We start from the raw sequence: 20,679 nt of genomic DNA on the forward strand, positions 1-20,679 counted from the left end.
ACCCTCTCTGAATCCAGCACTTTTAGAAAACTACCGAAAACTACCGGTATCCCTTCTGCCTTTCATTGCAAAAACACTTGAGCGAGTTGTGTTCAATCAACTTTCTGTGTTTCTTGAATAGAACAACCTCCTGGACAACAACCAATCCGGCTTCAAAAGCGCCCATTCGACTGAAACTGCCTTGCTCTCGGCACTGAGACTGGCAAAAGCAGATTCCAAATCCTCAGTGCTCATCCTGCTGGATCTGTCTGCTGCTTTTGACACAGTTAACCACCAGATCCTCCTGTCAACACTTAAGAAGACAGGGATCTCAGGAACTGCTCTCCAGTGGTTCAAGTCTTACTCTCTGGTAGGTCCTACAGGGTGTCATGGAGAGATGTAGTGTCTAAGTCACATCATCTAGCTACTGCGGTTCCCCAGGGCTCATTGCTTGGACCACTTCTCTTCTCCATCTACATGTCGTCATTAGGCTCTGTCATTCAGAAACACGGCTTCTCCTATCACTGCTATGCTGATGACAACTCTACTTCTCATTTCAACCAGATGATCCTACAGTCAGTGTTCGTATCGCTGCCTGTCTGACAGACATTTCTGACTGGATGAAGGAGCATCACCTTCAACTCAATCTTGCAAAGACAGAATTACTTGTTTTCTCAACCAACCCAGCTCTTCATCAAAATTTCTCCATTCAGCTTGGTTCATCAACCATAACTCCATCCAGGACAGCCAGGAACCTTGGAGTTGTGATTGATGACAAGTTAAACTTCACTGACCACATTACTGCAACAGCCCGGTCCTGCAGATTTGCTTTATACAACATTAGAAAGATTAGACCCTTCCTATCAGAACAGGCTGCACAACTCCTGGTTCAAGCTTTTGTTCTCTCCAGACTGGACTATTGTAATGCTCTTCTGGCTGGGCTTCCAGCATGCACTATCAAACCCTTGCAGCTGATCCAGAATGCAGCGGCGAGAGTGGTCTTTAATGAGCCGAAGAGAGCTCATGTTACGCCTCTCTTCATCAGACTGCACTGTTTGCCAATGGCTGCTCGCATCAAATTCAAGGCACTAGTTCTCGCCTACAAAACAACCACTGGCTCTGCACCAATATACCTGAACTCACTTGTTCAGACTTACACACCCTCCAGAAGCTTGCGTTCTGCAAGTGAGCGACACCTCGTGGTTCCATCCCAAAGAGGCATGAAATCGCTCTCACGAACATTTTCCTGGACCGTTCCCACTGGTGGAATGACCTGCCGATCTCATTTCGTGCTGCCGAGTCTGTAGCCATTTTTAAAAAACATCTTAAGACACATCTCTTCCAATTGCATCTGAACAATAAAGAATAGCACTTAACTATCCATTAATTTTTGTTTGTTTGTCCAAAAAAAAAAAAAAACTGTGTACTGTGCTAATTAACTGAGACTTTTTACAGCTCTTACAGGTTGTTGGCCTTCTTTGTTCCGTTGCTTCTATTGCTCTCGCCTTTTTTTGTAAGTCGCTTTGGATAAAAGCATCTGCTAAATGATTAAATGTAAATGTAAATGTAACCCAGTTTAAAAAAATGCAATCTAATCCTGTTTACATGAAACAAGCCTGCTCCCAAGCAATGTTTAGGATTATGGACCTGTTTCTATGACACCAAGTCCAGGAAGATTATGCCAAATCGTCAACAGAAACAACCAAAATACAATGACAAAACAGAACATGCATGTTACAATTTTATTGGGAGATACAGAGTGACTGATATCTATAGATATTTTATGTAAGTAGTTTATAAGTAGGCTACATTACATACATCAGAATGTAATTAGCTTCTCAGCCACATAAATATAACTTATTGATGCTATGTGGGGTTTTTTTCCTCCTAAGGTTGGAGCTTCATGTTCTCCATTATTTCATATGTCATATTATCTATTGATGTTGTTTGTCCTTATTGTCATGGTAATAGCTATCCTTCAGGTAACCTGGCTGTCATCATTCTCAGCTGTAAGAAGGAAAGGATCTGTATCATACGGGATGACATGACGACAACTCTTTGTCCAATCAGAGCCCTCTTTCAGGCCAATGGCAGAGCCACTTGTTACCATTGCAACGGCAGCATTTGGTAGAGTCCTATTGCTATTACACTGACACAGATCCGAACATCTCAAATGGACTGATTCTTGATCAAGAGGAGGGGAAAGTCCAACATTTTAACGGATTAATTTACCAACAATGAAACTTGTCATCATGTACTCGCCGTTATGCCATTCCAAATAAGATAAATTAAGATTTTAAATTTTATAAAACTTTTATTTTACAGTCCCGTGCGAGTAAATGCCGATAAACTAACCCTTTATAAATTTAATTTATAAACACAGCTAAACTGTAATATAATATAAAGTTATGTGAACTGTGACTAATCTGCTGTGATATGGTTCTTGTTTCCTGTGGAGCAGGTTGAGTATGGATGCTTGGGGTGGGCGGAGTCTAGATGAGAGCGGAAGAAGGATCAGAACGTGGAGCTGGACAGACCAGGCTCAAACACCAACACCCCTGAGACCACTCTTTCTGTCTCTCAACAGAAATATAGGGGTTCGAGTTCTTGGGAAACAGTTGGTGTTTGTGTCATTCCTTGCTTCAGGGCAGCAAGCCAGGTTCAGAGTAGGCAACTGTGAGTCGGTAAGAAAGTCTTGTCTTTTAATCGGCTCACCAATTTTAGCTATTCATATAAGACATCTTGATCTGTCACATTTATTACTCAACTCAGATCAGTCCAGCTTAGTGTTATGTCTTCCATGTTTCAACTTACAGTCCAAAGAACACAACGCGCCTGCTCAACCCCTCATGTGCAAAGAGGAACTAGTACTTTTAGCATGTAAGGTCGGTCTTCACATGGCTCTGATACGGTTACAGCAGTGCCAAACCTTCCCATCCAGCCCCACACATCTGCGGGTCAGACCTCCACCTTTCCTTCACTCGCTGGTCCAAAGGCTTCAGAGTTTGAGCCACAGAGTGCAGATGGAAGAGCCAGACAAAGCCTTTATCCAGCGTTGTCTGCGGGCCTGTCTATGAACTGACATGATATTCTTGCTTAAGTGTGCCACACAAGTCCTGAAAAGTGAAGCTAAAGCAGTTTCGATCGATCGCCCCAGAATGCAGTGTATGTCATAAACCCAGCCCTCTCCATGAAATGTAATTGGACATAGACAAACTAATTCAATGCAGTCTCCTATTGGTCACATATTGACGCTTGGTCAGTTTCCTTCGGCATCACTTTTTAACACACTGTAAAATGCCATTGGCTCTCATGTGTCTTGCGACCAATAGAGTCATGCTAAAGAGTCAGGTGTATCATTTGAATGAGTTATGTCGCATCATTTCAGCGATTAAAACATTAAGATAAGTTCTTCACATAAAGATATTGTATTACTTCCGAATGCAACATGAGTTAATACCTGTATACTGTTTTTGTGTAGTCACAATACTAGTGACTAATTTTATTTCCCTGTTACATGTTTATATTGTTGAGAAGTGGGTAGGTTTAGAGTAGGAGTTGGGTTAGTTGCTCCAAAATATAAAAGTAGCCTACAAATATAAATTAAATCATGTCTACTTTTACACATGCAAAGAATTAAATGCGTCTCATGCATTGAGCAAACAACTTAAAACAAATGAAGTACCCTGCGTCGGAAAACGAGTCATCAAACAACATTTATTGGCTCAGAAACAAATGGGATACCTGATCAGAGAAAATATCTGCTGCACTAGCCTCTTCCCATGTGATGCACAATATTGACTGGGAAGAAAAGACAGGATAATTGTGAGTCTTGACTCGTCGTCAGCTTCCATTCGCTGTCTCAGTGATATACAATTACATGTATTCAACATTAAGTATTACATATCAAACAAACAGAGGTGTCAAAAGTACTCACATTCATCACTCAAGTAGAAGTATAGATACTAGGGTTTAAAAATACTTCTGTAGAAGTTGAAGTATCAACTCAAGCTTTTTACTTAAGTAAAAGTGTAAAAGTACTGGTTTCAAAACTACTTTAAGTATAAAAGTAAACGTAGTGTAAGAAAAAAAATGCCAAGAGACAAGCTTAAGCCACACCACAGGGGCCTATAGTGCACTACACCATCTCCTCAAAAAACAATTTTCTAAAGGCCATAATGACTACCGGTATAATGTTATTTTAAAATGTTAATGTTGAAAAATGTGGGATGCACTGGCTACCTGTTTCAGCCAGTGAAAATTGAAAATGAATGCATTTAGTAGAAATATACCATATGTGTACTGCTGGGCATTAACATGTGTTTCCTGAAGCGGAAGATATGATGACCTATGGAATTTTTGTATCATATTCAAACTTCAGAGGCATGTTATCAATAACCTTTATTGGAATGTGAATGTTTCACCGTAGGGTGTTGGAATGGTATATGTTTATACTTCTCATCCAACCACAATCAAATTCACACTATCCAGATGTGATTTATCTGCATAGTTTAATCGCAACAAGATGAAATGAAAGAGGAGTGACGAGGCTATTTAAAAAAAATAAGGAGTAGAAAGTACAGATAATTGCGTGAAAGGAGTAGAAGTAAAAAGTAGGCAGAAAAATAATTGCTCCAGTAAAGTATAGATCAAAATTTCTACTTAAGTAAGGTAACTAAGTATTTGTACTTCGTTACTTGACACCTCTGCACACAAATAATATATTTGTATTGTTTTAAAGAAATCAATAAAGAAATCAAATAAGATGACTGATGTATCTTTCACTTTTACAAATCACAATTTCCAGATATATTGTTAATAATGAAAATTAATGTTATACTGTGGGGCAAAAAATTATTTAGTCAGCCACCAATTGTGCAAGTTCTCCCACTTAAAGAGATGAGAGAGACCTGTAATTTTCATCATAGGTACACTTCAACTATGAGATGCAGAATGAGAGAGAGAAAATCCCGAAAATCACATTGTTAGTGAAGGCTCTGATTGAAAGCCCATGGTACAAATCTATATCTATCTATCTATCTATCTATCTATCTATCTATCTATCTATCTATCTATCTATCTATCTATCTATCTATCTATCTATCTATCTATCTATCTATCTATCTATCTATCTATCTATCTATCTATCTATCTATCTATCTATCTATCTATCTATCTGTCTGTCTGTCTGTCTGTCTGTCTGTCTGTCTGTCTGTCTATATCTATCTATCTATCTATCTATCTATCTATCTATCTATCTATCTATCTATCTATCTATCTATCTATCTATCTATCTATCTATCTATCTATCTATTGTAAGACTGAAAAAACTAGTATATGCCGAAATGTCTGAATGAAGAACAAGGACTCTCTGAGAAAATAAAGGAAATTAACATCTGAACTGTCCCTCACACACCACTGGAGACGCAAGTCTCACCTCACTATCAGCTAATCTACATCTTTCCCTATTGACTCCCTCTCCCCCAATTCATTCCCTCTCTCATGCTGAGATCACTGAAAATGCATCCAGAATCTCTATATTACAATGTCAATCCACACGATCGAGTATCATATGTGTTTGATATCGTTTGAAATGTCTCAGTGCGACTGGTACAAATATCTCAACTCCACAGAAGTAAACTAGAACATCATGAATGTTTTAAGGGTTTAAAGATATCTTTCCTTGGTGTATGGTGGGAGTGGGCTTTCAGCCATTTGGCCTCTCTTCTAATCAAGTCTATAGAACTTGATCAATGCAAATTCCTATTGTGATGGGCATGTATCTGGTTCTGGGTATTTAAGGAAATGTTGCAAAGAGCTCAGGGCTCGATACTGTACTCAGGTCAGCCCGTAATGCTGGACGTTTTAACCCATGCAGCATTATGTAACCTTGATAAGTCCGGTATACATCTCATTCTTTACTTTAGGGTATTTGATGTGAAGTATACCTTTGAATTGATTATGTAATTGGCGTTATACATTTACCTGATTGTTAATAAATTGTTATACTTTGATTGATTCTGACTTGCTCTGGAATTATTCAGGTTATGAACGGACATAATTTCAACAAAGGGTTAAACGGAATAATTAAATGTGTAGTTAAACTATTAAATATAAATGACCAAATAACCAATTGGCATTCAAACCTAAATTCTAAATTATGATTAAATGGAGTCAGATTAACGAGGAATTGGAATAAAATCCCCTTTTCCCCGCTGAAAAGACGAACGCGCAGCGACCTTCACCCGCCGATCGTTGGCCTCCATTGGGACGATTTGGGCGGCCTTACAATTTGGTGACCCCGACGTGATGTTGCAACTCTCTTACGAGCAACGTCTTTTCAGTGAAGTATTGGATTTTAAAAACCAACAAGAGGTTTGAGCTTCTCTTTCTTCAACTGCTGTGGTAAGTACATTTTCATTGCCTTTTAGAACTGTTGAGGGAAAGTTTATCTGCAACTCACACATATAGACACATTTATAGAACGGGTCGGTATACCCACTATAGATCGGAACCGTAGAAATCCGATATTGTGTAAGAATTAGACGTGAAACATGACTTTCCAGGGACAGCACAGCTGTAGTGTAGACGAGGAAATTATGGGAATACTAGGCGTACAACTACAAGATCTCCTCTTTCAATTAAGCGACAAAGGATTTAACATGAAGTGGACCAATAACGAAATTATATCCTGGTATTCTGCTAAGGGCGCGCAACTAAAATCAAAATCAAAATACAAGAGAATTCCCGCTGCAATTGTTTATTTGCTTCGTCGTAACGACCTCAAAACAATGGCCGAGAATGAACGAACGATAACAAATATCAAAGAAATTGAAAGATTGCGATCGGACGAATTACAAATGTTAAGAGCAAAAGTCGAAGCGGCAGAATACAAGCAACGAGGGTGGGCTAGACAGCGCGAAGAAATGGCAACAAAAATCGATCAGCTCCAAAGAAAACTGCAAACCGGCAATAACTACATATCTGCTCTCGAAGATTGTTGCGATAATGTAGGATTTCCAGTAGCCGCAGTTAAACAAGCAGCACTGGATGACATTTGTGATCTTGAGAATGAAAATGATGATGATGCCGCATTAACATACAAGCCACAGAGAGAAACTCGTAACCGAGCTCCTGTGTTTAGGCACGATGAACCAAAAGAACAATGCCCGGTAAAGACTCGCACAAAGTGTAATGACAAACTCCAAAAGAAGTCAAAACCTGCTGCAAAAACTGAGACTTTAAACTTCAGAGATTGTAAAAGTCTACGTAATGTGGAACCATTTCAATTATTAAGTCTAGATGCTAGATGTAAAGAAGTGGATTCTAAAAACACAGAAGCAGAAAAGTCTAAGGCAAAGATTCAAGATCTTCAAACACAGATAAATAAATTACTAACTGAGCTGTTAGCCCTGACTGAGAAGTGTAAAAATCAGGAGGAGACCATTGCAGATCTCAAGGCTGAACTAGTAGCTAAAAAGTTCATGCCTCCCAAAACGCTTAACAGTGATGGGACTAAAAAGCATGTTCATTTCTTAGATGAGGTGACTTGCTCTAATGAATCTGAAATGTTTAGTTCAGAATATGCATGTGCAACTCGAGGAAGTGTGCCTATTTCAGTTCTTAAGGTGATGCAGCACTGCAATAGCCCAGAGTCATGTACCAGACCGCATGGTGCTCAAGCATTAGAGAGTCATGAAAATCCTCAAACTCCAGGAGAACAAAGCAGTCAAACCTATGGCAAAGAGAACAGGTTTTGCAGTTCCTGTCAGAAAATAGGCCATTCAGAGGTAACATGCTGGTCATTGGGCAGGGGTCGACCGCCACCTTATTTTCAGAAAAACAGGAAATTCCTTTCTAAGGGTAAAGATAATCGCTCATTTGAAGGTACAACTCTCAGTGAGCTAACTGCATTGTTCATGCAAAGTCTTCACCTATTAACCTCACTTGCTGGTGGGCTAGTAGCCTAATAGCAATGAGTTTAATAGTTAAAACATCCAAATTACAGTGATCCTGCTTGTATTTTCAAATTTGTAATTGTAAATAAACGTGCGCATTGAACACACATAGTTGTTTGTGTTAATAAAAACACCTAGGCTATTTAAGTTTATTCTTTAAAAAAACAAGATTGCTTTACTGTAAGTGTATGAAACACTTAGGATAAAGGTTGTAGATGCTATGCATTCTAGACCATGTATCTTGTAAAAACAGAATAAATGTGTTTCTATGTTGAATTTGTTTGTCTCCCATGTGGAGCATAGAATTGCCATGTGGCTACAGTGTTATTTACAATTGCATTAACCATGAAAATACTATAACGTATGTTGTGTTAATAACTCAGTGGATCATGTACATCCATGACACCACAAGACTACGCTCAGGTTAGTAACACGGACTAAAACACAGTTTTTCGGTGGAGCATTAAAGCACACCAGGCTGATGTTTTAGAGCTCCGACTAGCACATTGGCGTTCAGATACGTAGACTTGGACTGCGGGTTGAAAGACTAAAGACGTCTTCCGTTTAGAACAATAACAAATTGTTAGACCAATCTAAATAGGGCAACCCTAATTCCTGATTGTTGTAATATTGCTCTAATTACGTAGACGTGGAAAACCACGGCATGATTATAGAAAGTCACTATTAGAGATAGTAAGTTGGTCACTTGATTCTGGGGTGGTGGTCATGGGCCTCTGATTAAAAGCAATTTACATTAATTACGAGAATTCAAATCCAAGGGGACTGAACAAAACTATCTTGGAATGATCAACGTGTAGCACGGGCGTCCAAGATATCAGTCACTGGCCTCTACTGAATGACCAAGACTGACGAGTTTGCGAAAGAGATTGTATTCTGACCGGTGCGAGACTCAATGTTATCGGAATCTTGATTACTGAGTATAACACAATGTATAAGAATTGAATTGAAAGAAAATAGAAACCTAAAGTTAATGATTAACATAATCATTTAAAACCTTTTCATTTTATGGAGTCAGATGAAATAACGAGGTAATACATATAAATACATGTATATCTGACTGTAATGAGAGCAACTGGAAATAAAGCCATGGGAACCCATCGGAATTCATGACAATATGAGTGATAAAAGCTCTGATTAATCCAGAAAAATTCTCCAGCAGAACTGGGGTTTCTAATGCTCACAGCAGACTGTGAAGGCTCGACTGTAAGAACCGTTGTAAGGTGTCACACACTGTACTAAAACAACAGCAACAATTCAGACCTGGCCGATGAAACTCTGTTTCATGTGACAGCCAGGATGAAAATTGCATCAGGCATAACGGTGCCATTCAAATAAGTCCACACCTGACTGTGAAGCCGTTAATAATGTCAGAATTAACTGTGATTCTCTGCATTGTTTCTGTCTCAGGTTTACAACTGCAATTCCTTGGAGGATGGACACCAGGATGGGGCTAACACCCCCATCAGAGCCAGAACAATGGAATTGTCAGAACAACCTGAAAGGAGGGAGATGGGTGCGAATACACTTGATAGGGCCATTCACACTTCACAAAATGTATACATGATCTCCCAGTGTAGCACTGGAACTAAATTTTGCAACACAGATTGTTATTGATAAGACTCCACCCATCTCCCAAAAACAAACACAGAACACAGAACACACACCTCCTTCACTACACCCTCATATCACCTGAAACAGATCAAATCTATCCAGGCTAAACACTACACATCATAGATGACAAAGATGGCATAGAGTCCAAAACTGTTACTTCACTAAAGATCTATTGTCAGTCTTTTCACACCAACAAATCCAAATAGCTTCACACACACAGGACAGTAGAGTTGGTCCAATGATGACAGTCTATTAAAGACACACATAGCAAACGCTATTCACTACATCCTACCAACTCATAGGACTGCTCACTCACACACACACACACACACACACACACACACACACACACACACACACACACACACACACACACACACACACACACACACACACACACACACACACACACACACACACACACACACACACACACACACACACACACACACACACACACACACACACACACACACACAGACATACACTGTGACAAGGAATACACAGTCCACATTATTGTATGACTAAACATATTTAGATCTGCCTTAATTGCATTGGAAGATTCCTGAACAAACACAGTGGTTATTATATATATATATGTATATCTTCATAATTGTGATTGAATATTGAATATTATTGATGTTATTATGTATATCTTCATAATTGTGATTGAATATTGAATATTGTTGATGTTATTATATATGCATATCATCTATTTAAATATATAAACTGCACTGACTTTTTGCTGCATTTCCTTAGGTAATTCAGACCAAGAATACTTAAATTCCGCTATCACTTTATCCCAGTGACAGTGAAGAATTAGGTGATTAAATATATTTAATCCACCCCACCAATTATGACCTTGAAAAACATTTGAGAGAAGGTGTACCAATCGCACTGCTGACGTGAACCCACATTGTTCTTTCTTTTATGTTTTCTTGCATTTATGTTCTTATGCATTTCTCTACGGCTTTAAGTTCATCAGTGTTCAGTCGTTAAGTGGACATTAAGACTCTTTTCAGGTGTCAACTACGGAGAAGCCTTCCACCTATTGAAATCTACCCAGTGAACCACACCATTGGAGGTGTGAGGATTACACAAGGAGAATCAGATTATCGGGAAGGTGCAGAAGCAGAAGCTTCCCCATGAAGAAGTGACACGTTAACTGAACATTCACCAAGGTCCGAGACTGACTCTATGAATATGCTGTGCTGAACAACAGGTAGAACACCTGAACACATTCACCCACCAGCTGAAACTCAAGCTACACAAACCTGGCGAGACGGTGTCCTGCAGGTGAACAAAGAGCCTTCCGAAGGGCTCTGCAGCTGCTAAGACAATTTCTTCATCTCAAGGATTGAACCAACGTCTAACCAACGTCTAACAGTGATCCCATAGGACCACCAGAGTTTGACCCATTGGGATCAAGAGGTGGAACTGTAAGACTGAAAAAACTAGTATATGCCGAAATGTCTGAATGAAGAACAAGGACTCTCTGAGAAAATAAAGGAAATTAACATCTGAACTGTCCCTCACACACCACTGGAGACGCAAGTCTCACCTCACTATCAGCTAATCTACATCTTTCCCTATTGACTCCCTCTCCCCCAATTCATTCCCTCTCTCATGCTGAGATCACTGAAAATGCATCCAGAATCTCTATATTACAATGTCAATCCACACGATCGAGTATCATATGTGTTTGATATCGTTTGAAATGTCTCAGTGCGACTGGTACAAATATCTCAACTCCACAGAAGTAAACTAGAACATCATGAATGTTTTAAGGGTTTAAAGATATCTTTCCTTGGTGTATGGTGGGTGTGGCTTTCAGCCATTTGGCCTCTCTTCTAATCAAGTCTATAGAACTTGATCAATGCAAATTCCTATTGTGATGGGCATGTATCTGGTTCTGGGTATTTAAGGAAATGTTGCAAAGAGCTCAGGGCTCGATACTGTACTCAGGTCAGCCCGTAATGCTGGACGTTTTAACCCATGCAGCATTATGTAACCTTGATAAGTCCGGTATACATCTCATTCTTTACTTTAGGGTATTTGATGTGAAGTATACCTTTGAATTGATTATGTAATTGGCGTTATACATTTACCTGATTGTTAATAAATTGTTATACTTTGATTGATTCTGACTTGCTCTGGAATTATTCAGGTTATGTAACAATGTAATCACGGGAGTATGTAACAAACGTACATTTCTTTGTATAAAATCCAAAAGGACAGTTAAAAATATAGCTAACAAAAAAAAATGGCTCATCATTAAAACAAAACACACACAAACAAACACACTCCATTACTAACATAACCTTGGTTCCCTTGGATATGGAACGAGTACTGTGTCATTCATCTTGTTAATATAAATAAGACAGGATGCTACAGGGAAAACTCCTTTTTCTTAAATTCTGAAGCCTTTATAAAAATGTATATTAACCTAGACATTTATATTAGTTTATATAATATTAAACGTAGACATGGATTCATCTCAAAAATCCTATCTACACCTTTTAGGGCGCAGATGGTAGTTCTCTCTGCCCTTCCTCCTTCTCAGGAAGAAAAGGAGTTAAAACTTCTCTGTCCTGTCAGAGCACACTCCCCGAAAGGCATGGCCGTGATCATCTGACATTTCCATTGATGACATCTGTGCAGCGGCCAGCTGGTTCTCACCGTCCACATTTGTTCGATTTTATAATTTTGAGGTCCCTGCGCTTCAATCACAGGTCCTGTGTGCATGAACTGTTGCACTCACATGTTTTTTGTTATATCCTGCTTACTCTGAGAGTAACCACTGGCTGCCTCATATATTCATAAACTAGGCCCCTATAGAGGCCCCTAGAATTAATGTAAACCTTAGTTAAAAAAGTTAAAGAAATTAAATCAATGGTGAGTGAAATGGGGTGGAAACTTGGGCTATAAAAGCAGATGTTTCACCATGGCAAATAATTTGGGTTCGACTGAAGTGACGAATGAGCATCTTTGTGCGTAGCATGGCATATCACGCAGTACTCATTTCATGTTGAAGGGAACCGAGTTATGGAGTTAAATCCTGTCCCCCCTGTGAAATCGTGTCCGCTTAGGACCCCAGAGCTAGCCTGACAAGCCAGACCCACATCAAGATGTTTGGTCTGGAAACTCACCATAGACAGGGCTCAATCCGAGGGGCGGGATAAACGGTTGTCTTTCAAACTCCCTCTGCACGCGATAGGATAACGCTACCACCAACCAGAGCAACGAAGGTGAAACAGAGCTTGTTGATAGATTAAACATTCACCGTATCCGGTAAGCTTACTAGGTCTCGTAAAACACCGTTCAGCGCCCGAGGGTGACCTGGTGGTTCCTCCCTCCTCACTACCCTTCATGGAGGGCAAGGGGGTACGAAGGTCTCCCGCCGGTGGATTGGGCCGTCGTGATGCAACTGTGTCCGGTGACCGCTTCCAACTGGCGTGGGGAACCGAAGCTCCCGTCCAAGTCCTGGCCCAGAGCCCCTCCAGGCGACAAATCACCGCCCATGCCATTGGTCAGGTGATATCCACCCTGGTGGTCAGGAAGCGCCATCTCTGGCTCAACCTGGCCGATATGGTAATATTGGGAAATATTATTACAAATTAAAACAGCTTTTTTCCTATGTGACTATATAGTACGGTGTAATGTATTCCTGTGATCAAAGCTGAATTTATCATCATTACTCCAGTCTTCAGTGTCACATGATCCTTCACTAATCATTCTCATATGAGGATTTTATAATCAAGAAACATTTATGATTATTATCTTGAATATCAAGATCTATTGTCTTGAAAACAGTTGTGCTGCTTTAAAATGTTGTGGAAACCATGATACATTTTATTTTTCAGGATTCTTTGATGATAGAAAGTTCAATGGACAGCATTAATTTGCATTTATTAAATAAATTATTATCTTTTGTAATATTAAAAATAACACCAATTGAATGCATGTCTGATCAATAAAAGTATTAATTTCTCTTTTTTAATTTTACCACAAATGTTTAGATGGTTTCCACAAAATTTAAGCTTCACCATGAGCAACACAACTGATAATAATCCTAAATGTGTGTGATCATCAGCTCCTCATATGAGAATGATTAGTGAAGGATCATGTGACACTGAAGACTGGAGTAATGATGATACATTCAGCTTTGATCACAGGAATAAATTGCACTCTACTATATATTCACACAGAGAACAGCTGGTTTACATCAGAATTTTATTTTAATTTTTTTACATTGCATAAAATCTATGGAGACTTAATGCACAAGCGTCTGTAGTACATAAACCAATCATAAAATTGGCATAAAAAATAGGAGAATAATATTATAGATAGTAGTGGTTATTATTCAGCAGTGTATTTGATATCTTACCAAATTAAAAGCAAGAGATGCAATAAATTATATCGGTCCAAAAAAAAATGGTATTATGACATTTCTGTCCCCCTCACTTCTGAAAATATGGCTACGCCCCTGCCTGTATATACAGTATATAAACAGATTGGTCATATAAAAAGGTGCTATATAAACTAGATTTTTAGAATGACTTTTAAAAACATTTACATTTATTATTTTAGGAGACCCTTTTATCCAAAGCAACTTACAGCTGAGGAATACAGGAACTTAATTTGTCATGAAGAGGCGAAAAATCCCATAAAGTGCCTGAAATACTAAGTTCGGTACATCACCCAAAGCAGCAGAAGCTAGAATTGGGAGGCAATAGAGGAAAATACATGTAGTATACGGTAATATAATATAAACATACAGTAACAATAGATAGATACACTAAAATAAATAATTTCAGATTAAGTCAGAATAAATCAATGTAACAGTTTATTAACAGTCAGGTAAATGTATAACACCAATTACATAAATAATCAGTTCAAAGATAATCAATACATAACATCAGATGGTCTGAAGTAAAGTGTAAACAAGTGCACTGAGTGCTGAGGCTGAGTGTACAAATCACCCCGAACCTTTTCCTCTCTTTAAATATCAGACCAAGATAGAAACCTCTTTCAAATTGAAATGTATTAACAATGGGAATTTACATTAATCACTGTCCCAGATGTGGGTATTTTACACCTTATTGGGGACAGAGGATGATTTATATGATCAACTGCTTGCCAAATATCTCTAAACTCTTAAAACCTTTATTAACATTAGACATTTAAGTGATACCAAACATGTATAATACTGTATGATACTTGTTCACATTAAACCTTATAGATTTTGGGTGAATTTGATGTGATCTCAGCGTGAGAGAGATTAGGAGGGGGAGTCAATACAGAAAGATGTCAATTAGGATAATACTGAGGTGAGACTCATGTCTAGAATGGTGAGGCTAATTTCGTAAGAGACAGTTCAGATGTTAATTTCCAGAAAGTGTCCTTTGTCTTCTCTGGGAGTAATGGTTCCTCAGCCCGGCATTTGCAAGTTTTTTTCCAGCCTTAAACAGTAATTCTGCATTCCGGATTGAGGTTGGAAGATCCTTCCACCAGCAAGGAACGGTGAATGAAAATGTTCCGGAAAGGCATGTCATGCCTATCTAGAGATAGATTTGTTGGAGCGAGTTGAAGTATGTGGGTGCTGAGCTTGTACTGGATCTGTAAAGCAAGTTCAGTGCCGTTCTTTGTTCTTTTCTCAAAGAAAAGCTTAACTCCAAGTCTTCTAGAGTCACGGACAAAGCTGATTCAAAAGACCGCCGTTCGCCAGTTTCTGTGTTTACTAGAAGCACGCAAGCGCAACTCGGCCGTCATTATGTTAAGCCCAGCCCACTGATTCTATACACAATGTGATTGGCCTGACTAGAGTTTGGTTTTTTACTGCTCAGAAGTGTATTGGGAGTTGCTAGACGACACTTGCGGCAAATTAGATTTGCTACCGCTAGGGTGCGTCTAGATTTCTAGGCTAGACCAGACGTGTTGCTGCACTCTGAATAATTTGAAGCGTTTGGATCACACACGATGGAAGTCCAGCCAGAAGCGCATTGCAGTAGTCAAGCCTAGAAAGGACCAGGGCCTGGACGAGAAGCAGTGTTGCATGCCCTGTTAGGAATGACCTGATCTTTATGATGTTGTGTAGTGCAAACCTGCACGACCGAGTCTTTGATATGTGGTCTTTGAAGGACAGCTGGTCATCAAAGGTTACTCCAAGATTTCTGAGCGACCTTGAAGGGGAAATCAAAGATGAACCTAGCTGGATGATGAAGTCGTGTTGTAGAGTTGGATTGGCAGGGAAGAAGCTCAGTCTTTGCCAGGTTGAGCTCCAGGTGATTCCCACCAGACAGCTTGAGATTCGTGCATCTACTGTGTCAGATCATCTGGCTGAAACGAAAGGTAGAAATCTGTGTCATTTGCATAGCAATGGTATGAGAAGCCAAGTGCCTGTATGATGGGTCCCAGTAATGTAGTGTTAATGAAGAGGAGGAGAGGTCCAAGCACTGAGCCCTGAGGAAACCCTGTGGTCATTTGATGTGCTTTGGATACCTCTCCTCTACAGGCAAATTTGAACGATCTACCTGTGGATTCAAACCAGTGGAGTGGAATGGAGTGAAAAACAAAGTAAATGTGTCTGTGATGACTTCTTTCCAGTCTTCAGTCTCCCATGTTCTTGCTCAGATGTGGACTGGCTCTGGGATCTCTGGTGTGGCGGCTTGAGTTCCTGGCAGGTTGCGGTAGGACTTCAGGCTTCGGGACAAGTCTTGAGCTCAAGCCCTCCACCGAGGACAGCAAGTATGATATTTCCTGCCCAATACAAAAATTATATGAACAAGTCAACTCGTGAATGTCTGATGTAAAGCAGAATTGAAACACATATTTTCCTGTTTATTACTGTGAAGCTGTTTTGAAACAATCTATATTTTCATAAAGCGCTATATAAATGAAGGTGACATAACTATAGCAAGAACATCACAATGAACACAAATTTGAAAAGCTCACTACAAATAATCAAGAATTGAAGACAAATGATAATAATCCTACTCTGTCTGTTACACTTCCTCACACCTAAAATCACTGATCGAGTGAATCTCCTGAACTTCTCCAATCTACAGTAGAGCAGTCATTTCTAATCCACTCATGTTGTAACATCTGCTCTAATGTCGGCCGTTTAGTTGGATCCCGGGCTAGGCACTGGCCAATCAGATCACTGCATCCTGTACAAATTTTAACAAGGAGAAAGCTTGTTAGTCATGGCCATTTGAAACAGCATCTAAAAAATGATTAATGTGATGTAAAATGTTCTTCCTTTTCTTTGAAGCATGTGAAATATGTAGTTTCTGAGACCCTAGCGTTATTAAAAAAATAAAATATATATATTTTTAAAACTTGCAAATGCCCCTTTAATGCATTGCGTCTTCCCCGACTTAAACTTCACACGCAGCTCTTACTGGTTTTTGTGAGGGCATGTTTCAGGGCCAACGTATCAGGAATACTTTTAGCTGTGTTGGATTTGTCTTTATGTAAATGTGCCTTTCTAACGAGTGCATGATGATGCTGTGTGAAACGGAAGTGTGCTTTGTAGCACGTAGCATCACGATGCTTTGTTCACTTTGACAAAGATTTGCTTATTAACAGTGTTTATCAATGATTTCAATATTATTCACTCACCTAGGGATAAGTTGGCGTTCCGAAATCTAACTTCGGCTTGTGCGATTTCCATTCTACTGCAAAAAGGATGGTGTGCGTTCACCATCTCGTACAACAGCACTCCTAGAGCCCAGACATTTGCTGGGACGGCGTGAAATCGAGGTTCTGTGAAGACTTCAGGTGGGCAGTGAGCCTGTAATCCTGTAAGCAAGACATTTGCACATTGTTGAGTTTTTTTTTTTTTTTTAAAGCATCAAATAATTAGCAAGTCATTACATTCAGGTTTCCACACTCCCAAAATGCTCACCGAGGTATATGCCGCTCTCGTAGCCATCACTGCTAAATAGCTGACCACAGCCAAAGTCTATCAGCTTAAGCTCGTACGTGTTTTTCTTCACCAGGAAATTCTGCGCATGAATATCACTGTGAAAAACGCCGTGCTCGATGCAGTGTTGTAACGCCAGCACAGCCTGTTGCATCAAGACCCGTGCTACTGTTTCACACAGTTGAGGATGACGAGTGATGATGTCCTGCAAGCTCTCGCAGGGTTCGGGGTACTCCAAAATAAGAGTGAATTTTCGAGGGTGTTCAAACCACTGGTATAGTTGTATGACGTAGGGGCTTATGGGTTCTCGGCTCATCATTAGCAGCAGCGCCACTTCTGTAATGAGAGGTTCGGGATGCCCAGGCTAAAGAAAAGTAGTAGACAGAAGGTTAGCTGGGAAAACATCTGAAAAAAACATATCATCTTTACTTTATACCATGCCTCTAGACTCATTTATCAATCTCATTTACACCTAATGCTTCTTACGGGTGTATGAATACAGTAATCTGCACTTAAATAATACATATTCAGGTTTAAGCCAACTTACAATATCAAGATAAAGAAAATTGTCCAATTTGCTCATCCGCTTGATGGCAACCTGCAACAAAAAAAAAAAAAAAAAACTGTTTCAATAACAGTACAGTATTCAAGCACCGGAACTTGCACTAAGTATTAAACCATCTGTAAATTGTTTTAAATATGTTTTGATGCATGCAAGAGCAAAATGTCTGTACAGTTCGGTAAGATTTACCTTTTTGCCATCAAATTTGCGTGTTCCCTCATACACACTGCCAAACGTTCCGAATCCAATCATCTCTCCCTCGTTATAGAGAGACTCAAAAGACTCTGAAAAACAAACAGACAAATATGAGCTTGCTAGATCCAGTGTTTTGTTTTAAAAAATATCAGTGCTGGTTGTGTTGAGAAAATAAGATTAATATTCTCTGAAAACGAGCCTTAAGATATTTTATTGCACAAAAAACAATTAAAATAATGTTGGAGAAATAATGACTGGCGATGTACCATTTTTTGGCTGGATGCCGGAGGGATCTGGCTCTGGCTCCGGCTCCGGCTCCGGCTCCGGCTCCGGCTCCAGATCTGGTGGAGGGACGAAAGGCTCCACAACATCCACAGCACTGAGGCAACAGCAGCGGAAAGGACTCTTCACAGCCTTCCAGAGCCTCTTGAGGAAAGAACGAATCAATTTCCTCTTCCTACAATCTGTAGGTTTTTCTGCAATGAAGAAAAACAAATGAAAACCCTATTAGAAACATCTTTTACTGAAAATTCATTAGTCCTGAATAAAACATAATTTTATTGTTTAATTCTTATCTGTAATGTTACAAATGCAAACTGATGGAAGTCTGAATTTCAGATTTTTTTTGCTGAGAGGACATTAAAGGGTTACTTCAGTGATTAGCATATGGCTTTATATCAGAAGAATCCCTGGAGTATATTCGAATGACCGTGCTTGAGTTTAATTTTAGTGTCAGTCTGTTCTCTAACGGAACTGATTTTATGAAGATGAACGCGGTGGAGAAAGTGTTCAGTGATTCAGTAGCGGTGGCTTTTGGAGCGGCCTCACAGGGCAGCGAAGCATTCTGGGAATTGTAGTCTTTCATTCCCATGAGACAAAAATACATTTTCTGTCTTTTCTCAGTCTAGAAAGCACCAAATTCAAAATAATTTCACATTTCTACTACATTAATGACCCAGTTTAAATACAGATTCATCTTCCCAGCGCTGAAGTACTACCCCTTTAACATGTTAAAAATGTAATGCAATCTTATGCATGAAATGGCAAAATGTCAGTCTCACCTGTTGAGATCTCGTTCACAGGAGAAGCTTCCGTGGAACCCTGAGCAGTTCGGCAACTTCCGGTCTCTGTTGGCTCGACAGGAACTTGACCTGGCAGCCACCATTCGAGGCTGTCCGACCTGAACAAACAGCCCTGCTCGTTTTGGCTGTCCCAACTATCACCACTGTGAAGGCTTGACAACTGCCTCTCTATTTCATCCTCAGGGAGGGACAAGGATGATGATGTCAGGATGCCTGGTGAAGAATCATTGGGAGAGATTGTAACTTTGTTTTTGTTTTTTACTTTCTATTTTCTGTGACTAAACATTTATTAACTTCTTTTATAAAAGCCTGTATTCTGACCTCTGCAAGAGCGTTTTGTTGAAGTGGACAGACCTCCATCATCTGGGCTCTTCTGGCTGCCGCTCTGCAACTCCCTCTTTCTGTCAGCCTGACCTGTGGACACAGAAACAGACTCAGAAGACAATGTTAAATATCCAGGAAGCTCCTGGCTCTGTGTCTGGGTCGGATCTGACAGTGCATCCTGGTCACGGTCATCAGAACCTGGTCTCCAAACCTCCTGACCATCCGTCTGAGAGAAAGCAGCTCTCCTGGATCCGGAGCGTCCAGAGGCTGGAATATTTCAGACATCACATAGTTAGTAATGTTTTCATAATAATCAATAACGTTAATAATCAATAACGTCAATCAAATTGATTGTCCACTGACAATCAATGTCAGTGGTCAATTACAAATTGTTATATATAACTTATACAGATTGGTCATTAGATAATTTGTATACTTTTTCTGTTAAACTCTTACTCTTATTGAAATTATTCATTCGCAGTGACTTAACAGTTAACATGTAGGCTAACTAAATATTTTTTGAATCAAATAACGCAATTACAATTACTGAAATTTAAATGTTACTTTATTTACTCAAATTGAAAAGTTTTTCATATGCCAGGAATCAAATACAAAATTCGGGGAGTAAATGGTTTAACTCGCAGACGTTTCGTTTCTTCACATTCATTTAGTCAATCTGTACAACATCATGGCTACCATAAGTTAAACATGAAAAACTAAAGCACTCACCTCTTTCCCCCATGTGGGCCATCGACATCCTCTAATCTGCAATAAAAAAACAATACAAAATACAATACAAAAAAAGAGAGAATACTCTCCTCAGAAATGTTCCCAAAAAATAAACTAAATTAATAATAAATAAAAAAAACTAAATAAAACTCAAATGATAAAAAGAACAATACAATAAAAATGTCCTCCGCAATAAAGTAATAATAATATATATTTTTAAAAACAGCTATGTAAAGGATATATCCTCCGGTCTTCTAGAATGTCTTCTCTCAGAAATGTTCAGATTTCGAT

General features: G+C 39.3%; 2 protein-coding genes across 5 annotated transcripts; one reads left to right on the plus strand and one right to left on the minus strand.

The window, feature by feature from the left end:
* The first annotated feature begins 1,868 nt into the window (after positions 1-1,868).
* On the plus strand, positions 1,869-4,684 carry LOC137089813 (glutamate-rich protein 6-like). Its single transcript, XM_067453387.1, has 3 exons — positions 1,869-2,106; positions 2,441-2,663; positions 2,796-4,684. The coding sequence occupies exons 1-3, from the start codon at positions 1,883-1,885 to the stop codon at positions 3,054-3,056; spliced, it is 708 nt and encodes a 235-aa protein (XP_067309488.1). The 5' UTR covers positions 1,869-1,882; the 3' UTR covers positions 3,057-4,684.
* Positions 4,685-14,835: 10,151 nt separating this feature from the next.
* Positions 14,836-20,484, minus strand: LOC137090353 (serine/threonine-protein kinase pim-2-like). 4 transcript variants are annotated; one of them, XM_067454303.1, is made up of 11 exons: positions 20,389-20,482; positions 19,657-19,926; positions 19,315-19,548; positions 18,520-18,729; positions 18,248-18,342; positions 18,044-18,094; positions 17,479-17,860; positions 17,193-17,372; positions 16,566-16,738; positions 16,103-16,328; positions 14,836-15,908 (listed from the first exon to the last, which is right to left on the minus strand). In XM_067454303.1, exons 1-9 carry the CDS (start codon positions 20,414-20,416, stop codon positions 16,596-16,598), a joined length of 1,593 nt encoding a protein of 530 aa, XP_067310404.1. In that variant the 5' UTR covers positions 20,417-20,482; the 3' UTR covers positions 14,836-15,908; positions 16,103-16,328; positions 16,566-16,595. The 4 variants fall into 4 exon arrangements, with proteins under 4 accessions (XP_067310404.1, XP_067310403.1, XP_067310406.1 ...); XM_067454302.1 differs by having other exon boundaries at positions 16,590-16,738; positions 20,389-20,481; XM_067454305.1 differs by lacking the exon at positions 16,566-16,738 and having other exon boundaries at positions 20,389-20,484.
* Positions 20,485-20,679: the final 195 nt, after the last annotated feature.

Source organism: Pseudorasbora parva, chromosome 9 (assembly GCF_024679245.1).
Source record: "Pseudorasbora parva isolate DD20220531a chromosome 9, ASM2467924v1, whole genome shotgun sequence".
Lineage (NCBI taxonomy): Eukaryota > Metazoa > Chordata > Actinopteri > Cypriniformes > Gobionidae > Pseudorasbora > Pseudorasbora parva.